The 11,329-nt window shown below is 48.2% G+C and overlaps 1 protein-coding gene across 1 annotated transcript in view; it reads right to left on the bottom strand.

The window, feature by feature from the left end:
* Positions 1 to 295: 295 nt before the first annotated feature.
* The window catches only part of LOC119453011 (FAD-linked sulfhydryl oxidase ALR), a 35,892-nt gene continuing 24,858 nt past the window's right edge, over positions 296 to 11,329 (bottom strand). Inside the window, exon 3 of the mRNA XM_037714986.2 lies at positions 296 to 649. Coding sequence (XP_037570914.1) covers positions 487 to 649 — 163 coding nt within the window. The 3' untranslated portion in view covers positions 296 to 486. The remainder of the gene's footprint in view (positions 650 to 11,329) is intronic.

The raw sequence follows: 11,329 nt of genomic DNA, 5'->3' as shown, positions 1-11,329 counted from the left end.
CGCCGGGCTCTGCAAAGTGCGCTTGCTATCGCACCTAGTGCAGGTTGTCCAAACAAAAGACAGGTTCACAGGGAGATGGAGGCTCGAAGTAATTTAAAATGGCGTAGAACAACCAATGTCGCTGCAGACAACGTTTCGACACAAGGGGACTTGTCTAACGCAACTTAGCCGTTGTAGTCAAACAATGTCCTGAGGAAAACAAGTCTCCTTGTCGAAACGTTAGCTACAGCGACATTCCTTATTACACCACTGTTAATTACTAATGCTGGTTGAAGAGCACAATGACAGCGTAGGCTTTCTCTTTCATCAATCTCGGTATAATGACTAGCGCTGTAGCAGCTTCGTTGCACGCGAATGACGTCACTGCACATCTCTGCTGCGCCGAAGGGTGTTTCGTTATCTACAAAAATGGCGTCGGCATATATAGTCCGTCGACGCGACGAGCGGGAATGGAGAGGGGCTGGAGTTCGTCGTCACCGCGGCCAATCAGGAGCACGAGCCGTCGTCCCAACCGCGGCGCCATCTCTCGTCGACGCGCGAACAGTCGAACTCGGGCTTGCCCAACTTCCGGTTGACCACGTTGTGCTGCTCGCAGAGCCACTGGGCCAGCTCCGCGCGGCTCGCCACACGGGGAGGGCTGGAGTCGAGCCTGCATCGCGAAAGAAGAGCGACGCGCAGATGAACGTACAGTCGGGACAAATGTTAAATAGAACACCTGACCTGCAGTACAAGGACTAGAATTTTTGCTTGTTTTTTTTTTTGCAGCGAAGCTGTATATGACTAGGACCCCGGAGACTTTTTCGCGTCCGTCGACAGAAAACTATCATCATCAACGGCTCATACCCGCTTAATCACTCATACCCCCGTAAGCAAGAAAAGTATGCAATGGCTCACAGCGCCGTAAGGCAGAGGCGACAAGCACTCAACACAGTGTAGCAAACAGTGCATAGATTCTTTGGAACCACGCATACAACATACAGAACAGCACGTCGAAAACCATCATCATCAGTGGATCATACCCCCGTAATCAAGCAAAAACTGTAATAGCTCATACCCGCGTAGGGCAGAGGCTACAAGCACTCAACAAAGTGAAGCAAACAGTGCATAGATTCTTTGGAATCACGCATACAACATACCGAATAGCATGCGTTTCAATAAAGCACAAGCTCAAAACAAGTATCCGAACCACATAACTGATGATAAGGCGCTCGTGATAGCAATGCAAAGCACGTAACGCTCCCCGCAGACATTTCGTGGTAAAGATTACTGTTGCGCAAGCTGCCGTGGCGACGGCAGCTTGCGACGTGGGGAGTGACGTCCCTAGGCTCTCCTATATAAAATAACCAGCCTAGAAACTGATTTCAATGTTGCAGCACCGCTATTGGCGGCGGCCGTGCTGTAAAAATTACCATGACTTCAATTCCAATCATTACTCTAAATAGCAGTACTAACATTACTCTAGAATCACAAAGCGTTGCACACCCCCTTCAACAGTTGTAGTGGTGGGTTTCAACAGCTTCGCTAGACATTCACTTCCGCAGTGCCGGGATAGTGAGTTTCTTTCTTTCTTCTCTCTCTCTCTCTCTCTGTTTTTTTTTTTTGTTACACAGCAAGGACGAACGTACAGAGGTGCGCGTTTTTCAAGAGCAGAGCTACTTATTATTAGTGAGTGAAGACTGAAGTCAAACAAGTGGCAGTCGATCGATCATCGTTGATTAAGTACTGATTAGGTGGCCCCTTTCGTATTGGTGCGTACAAAATACAAGACGAACAGCAGAGGAGACCCACACAGAACTGTTACAAGCAGGCGTGCCTCATGATCAGAACTGGTTTTGGCACGTGAAACCCGCGAAAGAAGAATGTTACAAGCAGCCACGAAAAAAAAAATTTTCGCACTCTAGGACAATGCGTATAGCGCGACGCATATTTAAGCACACGCTGCCTTCTAAAACTACGTCACGCAACCATCACAAGAAAATTCAGAGACCAAGTCGAACGATGACCTTCGAAGTTATCCAAAGAACACCAGCAGTACGTTTCAATTGCGGTGCCGGACGAAAAAAAGACAAGTAAAATTTTCTCGGTGAAAGGAATGGTGGAACTGTCTGTCACTGTTACGGCAAAACACGGCATACTTTCCGCGCTTCCTACCCTCGTATATATATCAATCTACCTATTCATCCATCTATTTATCTATGTAGTATCTAGTCTGTTCCCCTCTCTATCTTTATACATCTGACTGTCTGTATACATATACCTATCCGTCCGTACGTCTGTCTGCGTCTATATCCAGCTATCTACACATCTATCTGTACGTTTCTATGCTTATTCAATCGGTCTCTATCTATCTATCTATCTATCTATCTATCTATCTATCTATCTATCTATCTATCTATCTATCTAATATCTCTCTCTTGCATGTCTCTTTATATATCTAACCTTCTAAATATATATGTCTGTTTCTATGTCTATCTACCTGCAGATATATCTCTACCAGTCCGTACATATCGATCTAAATAGCTATCCAGCTATATATCCATCTCTCCATCTATTTACCTCCCTATCTGCCTATCTACTTTCAATATTTGCATGTACCGTATTTGTCCGTCCGTCCATGTTTTTAGATGTACGCCAGTACATACTATCACTTGTGCGCAGGCAGAAGAGGCACGCGTATCGATGTGCAGTTGCAATTGCCCGAGCGCCTCACGCATCGGACACGTCGACCAGGAGGCATGCTTCACCGCACGCACGGCACCATTTCGCGGAGCCCGCTTCCAGGAGAAATCATCCCGCTGCTTCAAGGGCGGTGCGCGATAATTCGAAATTTCGAGTACGGATAATTTCGTTGTGAATATGGAGGAAAGAGAAAGACAGATGGCAGGGAGGTTAACCAGAATAACGTCCGGTTGGCTACCCTACACCGGGGGAATGGGAAAGGGAACACAAAGATGACAAGAGAAGAGAGTATAGGGAAGGAAAGAAGGAAATTAGCATATTTGAGCATTATATTTGAGGATCTGGTATTCGATTTATCCTTGTATACCACTATGGTCCAATATGCCGAAGGTTATTACGATCATTGGTAATACGATCGTCGGTAATAAAATACGACCTGCGCGACCACCGGTCGCTCGACCCCCCCCCCCCCCTCCCCCCTTTTCGTGTGACCATCTTAAACCAACCGTGAACTGTTGTGGCCTTTGACTGTTTCTCGCATACAAGCCGCACGGACGAACGGGCTTGGTGCGGAATTAAATAAATAAATAAATTATGTATGTTTGTGTTTGTTCGTGTAATTGCTTGCTTACCAGCATCCAAATCGCGACCTCGTGCTCGGCATTAGAACGCCGCGTCCACTGAACCGCCGGGGCGAGTAAGATGCTCCAGCGACTTGGGAGTTCCATACCACCCAAAGTGAACTTTCCAGAAAGCCGCCCCAAAACCGACTGACCACCTTTCCACTTACTCGTATGAGGGCGCTGACGACTGACCCTATGCTTGCCCTACACCAACACCGAGCCAACGACGGGCCAAGCCAATCTGCTAATGGTTCAACGAGGAAAAGCCCTTTCGCTCTGCCCCGAACACTATGCGCTCTTCTGACGCAAGGCCGCCAACACAACCACGCCAGGAGAGCTAGCGGAAAGCGTCCAAACTAAACGTATATATACAGAGCTGCTGCTTTCGCATGCAAGATCGTGCTTCCATCGTCCGAGAAGATTTATCCCCAAGAGCGCTCGGCGCCTTTGCACGCGTCCTCCCTCGCCACCGAGGCCCCGAACAGCTAGACCAGCACTTGCGGCATGCATCCCTAAGCTGGAGGGAAGCAAAGGTGTTCATCCAGACGGAAATGCAAGGATCGGGAGTTGGAGGGGGGAAACCGGGAGATTTAATCGATGCGATGCCTGGCGGCTGAAGCTTGGTGAAGAAAAGTTCGGGATGGGGGAAGGAAGGTTGAAGCTTTGGAACGATCTTCGTGGCGGAGTGTGAGAACAGAACCGACGAATAGAAAAAAATGCGAGATACGGCGAACGCTATCGGCGGCAGCTGGTTTAGACGTTCGAGGCGGATGGCGTAAATTTCTTTTCAATGTAGCGGTTTGCGATATTCGCCACGAACGTCTGTAAAATGGCCTCCTTTTCTACATACCCTGCAGCGAGGAATGAACGTTGCTGAGGTGTACTCGTTTGCAGAATCGCATGTAAGCCTCCTTGGCGCCATTATGAGTTCGTGAATACTACGAAGCGGCTTACCCGGGGGCTAATTACTAACACAAAATGAACGCCACACACACACACACACACACACACACACACACACAACGTATTTTACGCTCGCGTGACGGCCACTCTGATGTGCACAAACTCAACCAGTTTATAGCCTTTGCTGAGGTGCGTGAACTTATTTTTCGGACTCCCAACAAAACGTTGACCTCGCCGCGCAATTGTGCAGCACGTCGTTTGTCCCCTATTCTCAGAAAATATACGTCGGCTATTCAATCTCCTCAGAAACAGATGTCGTCTGTTCACTATTCTGAGCAACAAACGATGCCTGTTCACTCTTTTCAGAAGCAGACGTCGTCCGTTCACTATTCTCAGCAACAAACGCCGTCTGTTCACTATTTCCAGCAACAAACGCCGCCAGATCACTCTATTCAGAAACAGACCCCCCCGTCGTCTGGTCACTATTCACTCCCCTCAGAAACAGATGCAGCTTGTTCACTCTTCTCAGAAACAGACGTCGTCTGCTCACTATTCTCAGAAAAAAATGTCGTCAGCGCCCTCTTCTCGGAGGCAGACGGCGTGACAGACGATATTTACCCGACGTACGTGCGAAGATGCTGCGCAATAATTTGCTCTGACTGCTGTTCTACGCCGTTCTAATTAGCTCACGGCAACTCAAGCTCTTCGTCGTGGCTTAAGCGATACAAGATGCGGGCAGGGGTGTTGGGCAAAACCCTCATACGGGCACAACTGACGTCGACCCGTATGAAGAGGCATGCGGGAACTCGAAGGGATGCGCTGGAACTTTCCACGGCAAGCTACGTACAGCATACAAGCTATTCGCAATCAGCGAAGCCTTTGCAGTACATATTAAGCACCGACTTCAAAGGCTTTCAATGAGACTACGTGGTCGAAAAGGCTTCCAATTAAAGCCAACCACTCAGGGCGCGTTTCTAACGAATGTGATCGACTTTAGGACGTCGACAAGATAAATGTGTCACACTATAATCTCCGGAACAGTGTGAAACGGAATATCTGATCTCTGTTCAAATAATGGTTACTGGAAAAATGCATGCGATTTTCGAACCTCACTTCTCGCTGCCTATCACATAATTATAATGATGAAGATGTCATTTTTCTCATTTCAGCGAGAGAACTAGGGGAAACTGCGGCCGTTAATGAACGCAAACGTGGTGTTACCCTTTCATATTGAAGCACCGAGTACATAACAAGTACGGAACTCATCCATCGGTGCAGTTTCAATGTGGCATACGAGTTTACAGGTTACGTAAAATCGTTAGAACGGTTACGAATGTATTGCAAATGCCCTACTCAAAAATTATTCGGTATTTTTCGGAGCGGTGTCTAATACTTTTTTTTTACGCTTTAGATGTCTCAATAATTACAGTTTACGGGATTGTGACATTGCTCTTCAATCTTGTCTTGCCCAGTCGCAAACCTTTCCTTCATTTTTCTTTTCTTATTTTTTGCGATTTTCAGCAATTTCAAAAAAAAAATGATGACTTAGATCAGACATATACTCTATAAACTTCGGATATTTAAACGTTTGCTTCCAAATGCAACAAACCTCGTCAAATTCGGTGCGGTGAATAATAAGCAAAACTATTTCTCTGTTCTCGTGTGTTTAGATAGGAACTCCTGACGTAAAACTCCTGTTAAAGTAGAACTGGTGCGAAGCACCAGACTAACAATTTTACCAAATAACCTTTCATATACGCATGTCGGTATGCACGTTATGCGAAAAAAGTCAACGTATTTTCTGGCAGCCAAGCGCCGACTAACTTCCATTCCGAAACATGAACGCGCACATGTACGCTAAAGTAATCGCTTAAAAGAAACGACGCATGCATTGGCGAATGCCTACCAAGCACTTACGAGTAAGCAAATTACTAACTTGTCGCCAAGTCCCCGAGGGGAAGCTAGATACAAAATGCCAGCGCCAAGGCAACTGCTCCTGGCGTGGCCTCAGAGATCGCACCGGTGAGCCTTCGGAGGCCACGTTCCCACCTATGTTTCGGCATCATTTGATTTGGTTTAATTAAAGGGTTTTAATGTTCCCAAGCTACATAGGGGCTAAAGACACGCAGGTGCCGTAGCGTAGTGATTCGAGCAAGCTTTCACTCGTCTGCGTTTTCTTTTATGTGCAACCAAGCTTCAGTAAACGGATGTTTTTTTTTTTTTTTTTTTTTTTTTTTGCATTCCGGGCCCAACGGAACGCAGCCACCAATGCGGCCGGGGAATCGCACCCACAACCTCGTGTTCGGCAGCAGATAGTCAATGCCACCGAGCGGCCGTAGTGCATACGTGTGTCTGGGCACTGATAATGCGATAACGGCGGCAGCGTAGAAACATCGAGATAAAAACGTAACTACAGCAAGCTAGACCAGCACAGTCAAAATCATGTACCACGTACAACCGGTGAAGGCACCTAGACAGTGCGAAAAAGTCATAACGATTCTCGCGCTGTTGTTGCTATCGATGAACTTCTCTAAGCCTATATATCCGCAAGATAGATGGCAAAGACCTGCCGACATAATTAGTCGATACTTATGCCGGAGCGCGTTTCGCCTACGCTCCTAAAACGACGCAGCGTTCTAGAAGCTATCCAGCGTGACAAGCCAATCCAAAGACCAAGCTTCAGCGTTCATCCAAGCCATAATCCAAGCAATTTTCGGCCACGGGTGCATCGTCTGGAATCCACAAGAAGCAGACGACGCGGTGCGAGAGAGCACCGTCGGATTAAACCGCCTCGCCGCCTCTGGAACAAGAATGAATGATCGTTATACAACGGCATGACTCGTAAAATTTGACCCCGTGGCGTTTCCAGAACCTGCAGTTTGCATTACCCAATCAGCAGATTGAGCTTACGAGTTCATAGTGTGCTCCCATGACTAGGGACCCGATCGTCTGCTCTCCGTACAACAACAGCAGACGACAAGTAAAGCATACTGTCACAAGCTACGTTTGTGTCTAGCCCTCCCATTTACTCGTAAATTAATGTTGGCGGTCATAAGCTTAACAAGATAATATATATATATATATATACACGGTACACGTAGCAGCGAAAATCGGCAGCATAGTTTTCATATTGACGGCTTTCAGCTTGCAGCAAGGCTGCACGGTTCTAATGCGACAGAACGCATACATTACTCTGTCCCCACTGCCTGCAATACGGCACGAAGCACGTACTGCAAACAACGCGTCGCAATTGAACTAGCTTTCCGACCTGCTGCGGCTTTGAAGGATTTTCCGTTGTTTACTCTTTGCAACTACAGTTGCAAATATGTTGCATGCCGCAAATCTGGAACTTTAGTGCCTCGCCAGGAGGTTGGAAAACGTCAACGTTGCCGGCAGTACGCGCGCTATAAGCAACGCCGATACGGCTGGTGCGTTTATAGTGTCGTTTGAGCATGTTCACCTGCCGGAATTACGCGACCTTTTGCCGTCGAGAACTGGGGAAGACTATACCCCCCTCTCTGTACAAGAGTACTGGTTTGAGAGCTGGTTGGATGAACATCGACATACTGATCACAAACAGCGGTGACAACAGGACTACGAGAAGACGACAACACTGGGACTGACTATCAACTGGTGGTTTTATTCGAGGAACGAAAACATATACAAGAAAAATGCGGGAAGCAATAAAAATCGTCTTCGTTAACGTAAAAAAAAAAAGACTACAGCAGCGAGTTATCAGGTATCGAATGAGGCAAGCGATACCGACAGCCGACGAATATCGCTAACTTTATCTATCACGCCAGCACACTGAAGGCACTCCTAAACAACAGGCAAACGCAAGCATAGACAAAATAAAACAACAACAAAAAGTAAGGATAACAAAAACACATGTAAACAACTAATACCCAAGAGGACAATAAAAACAAATGTAAAGGTGGATAATAGTGAAAGAGAGGGCGGTGAGTGACAATGTGTGTTTAAAGATCAAACGGATGCTGATTGTCGAGATACATAAACTCTTTGACATGCAGTTCAAACAGACGGCACGCTAACACAAACGGAAGGTCTCCTTTTAAGGAAGTACGCTTCCCAAATGTCACGTGCTCTCTTTCTCTCTCTCTCTCTCTCTCTCTCTTGTCATAGCCTGTTCGCATTTTATCATCTATTTACACGTCTGCATATGGCTGCAAGTTTGTTGGGCGTTGAAAACAAAACATTTAGAAAAGCTCGGTTTTCAACGTTCCCCTCAGTGCTGCCTAGAAACAAAGTACAGCGAAACACTATCAGAATTGGAGGACGCTTAAGCTTCGTCTTCAAGAGTGGAACGCGATGGCATTCAGAGATCCCTGGCTGCTTATCAGGCTTTTTTCTCGTATATTGAAATTACAATCCGACGCTATCACGTCTGTGTGTTGTGGTCAAGTCGTACTTTACGATTTTTCTGAGGGATTTTACTTTGAGAAATTCAATTTTTGTTCACTAACGCCTTGTGCCACGCGAAGGGCTCGCCCGGTCGGGGTGGTTCGGGATGATGTGGTTCGGCATGATTATTTCCGCCAGACGCCGATGATTGACGCCGACACCGACGCCGGATTTTCTGCGACACGGGGCCCTTAACGCTATCGTGTTAAAAATTTGGGGTAGTTTGCAATAGTGGCGCAAGGCTAAAGACAAAGCGGAGCTGATCGGTTCCTAGCTGGTCCTGGCTATACGAAGTGATGCTAAGGTATACGAAGTAATGCCAAGTGACCAGCCGACGCTTTCTCTCCCGTTCCCTAGCATTCTCTCGCTGGACGTACTCGGGGTCTCCGGCTCGCCATCGTCGTTTTGCAGCGGCTTCTTCGGCTAACCGTGCTGGGTCCAATCGGCGTCGACGCTGGCAGTCTCGCTTAGCAGCGCGCCGCGATTCTTGGTACGAGGCTTCTTCCTCGGCAGTGCGAACCTTCCTTGGTCTCCCCATGTCTACGTCTGGCGCGCCGCCACCGCGCACCGGCTTTCATACGGAACGAAGGAGCGCATGCACAGTTGGCCGTGACGTCACGTCTGACTAGCGGCGCATGCGCACTAGTTCGCAGCTGGTGGCGAAGTCGTAGGGGAAGTGGGGCGAAAGCTATGCACACTGTACGGGCGACGAGCACGGACGCACCGGGATGACGTCACGGCGCATGCGCAGTAGAGCGCAGCTGGCGAGAGCTTGGAGGAGCCGTGTCTGTGTCGGGCGAAGCGAACGCGCACCTGCCCCGGCGGTTACTAGGCAACGCGAGGTGACGTCATAGCTCGGCGCAGTTTTTTGGGGACTACTAACGGAGTTACGGATAGCTTATACCCCTGTTACACGGGTACTTGCAAGTTGCAACGGCAGTTAACGCAAACGGCAGCTGAACGCCGTAACGGCCGTGGGAACGGAACGGTGGTGGCTGCGCTCACACGGCACTTTCCATGTTCAGTCAGTTCACTTCCGTTTGGACGATTTATCACATGACTCTTAAAATTTTTACCTCGCCAACTCAAAAAAATCTTTGTTCCTCTAATTATTTTCTGCGCTACATACTGTACAGTGTGTTTTTTTAACTATTTGCAAGAGTTGCTCGCCTGCAGCGGGGGACACGTTGCTGCTGGGGGCTGCCATCTTGCCTATTTCACGACGGAACGGACGGAAACGGCGGCGGAACGGAGACCGGCGAGCTCCGTTGGTGTCAATCGCCGTTACGGTTTCCAACGGCAGCTCGCGCTGCCGCGTAACTCCGCCTAACGGCCGTTAAGGGCTACTGCCGTTTTCCTTAACGGCCGTTAAAGTGCCCGCGTAACAGGGGTATTAAAGAGCTTCGCTGTTAAAAGTCACAGGCCTATGCGGCACACGCAGCACAGTCACAGCGTAAGCTGGAAGAGAGGCTCCATAGGAGCTTCCATTTTCGGCGCCACGCACTTTCGCAGGCGAAGTATCTTCGAGTCGTTTTCACGAGAACGATCTGAACTGTCCGCCCGGCGTCGAGGGCGAGCTGCGGCTTGACACAGCGGTCTGCTGAGCCCGATGTTGCCTGGTTGCAGCCGCGCGCGTAGCTCTACGATTCGCGTCTTCAGCAGCGGTTAGCACCTTGCGATGAGGCGCCATAACGTGTACCGAAGAGTAAACACACTCATCCAGGCTACACGTGGCGCACAAGTCACATATCCCTTGACCAGTGGCACGGTACGTTGCTGTTGATGATGATGATTATTTATTGACATCCCCTTCGAAACGGGGTGGTGACAGTCGTATAGCTTGCGTGAGTTAACCAGGTCCAGCTACACGCAGCATGCAACTGCTATATGCGACTGCTACATGTCGGGACGCTTGATGGAATCTAGCGAAACTGCAATGCAAAACTATCGTATCGACGCTGCGCGCATGTCGCATCGAACGTATCGAACGTATGAACGTATCGACGCTGCGCGCATGTCGCATCGCGTGTCAAATGGCACGATACGGTGCTAATGATGATGACTCAATGGTATTCCTTTTGAAACGAAACGGTAACAAACAGTAACCTAGGCTGCTTGAATAAATCGGGTATGCCATACATGGTTTTCATTACCTCAATATTTATACATCTCCTTAAACTTATTTTTCTTCCTCAAACCTTGTACTGCTACCTGTGCATCTGCTACATGGCGTTCTACCTGGTGTAATAATATGCAACTGCAATGCAAAGTGCCCACGTATCGACGGTACGCGGCGCGCATGTCACATCGCGTGTCTCCTCGCGCGCTAGGACGCGTTTATAGTGCATTTTCCCGCTGCAAGCTAGCAAGCGCTGACGTGCCTCGGTAAAACTTGAACGGGCACGACATATTAAAATTTTTGCGATGCTGCCGATTCGCCCAGCATTTCAATTCATGTTGGCTGTTCAGGGAGTGCCCCACGGACATCCCTAAACCGAACTACACTTTCAATGAAGTGATCGTGTACACACTCACTATATGACATAAGCATTGTTAAACTGCACTCTAGTTTTCCACAAACTGTGGAGGCCCGGGAGCATTATAGAGTCATATGAAAAACCCTCTGTTTCTACCGGTAGGCACGTTTTATATCTTGTCTTTTGTTGGTGTATAGTGTCAAAGTCGGCAATAAAGAAGAAAAA

Source organism: Dermacentor silvarum, chromosome 5 (genome assembly GCF_013339745.2).
Source record: "Dermacentor silvarum isolate Dsil-2018 chromosome 5, BIME_Dsil_1.4, whole genome shotgun sequence".
Classification (NCBI taxonomy): Eukaryota; Metazoa; Arthropoda; class Arachnida; order Ixodida; family Ixodidae; genus Dermacentor; species Dermacentor silvarum.
This window is presented reverse-complemented; position numbering and strand designations above follow the sequence as displayed.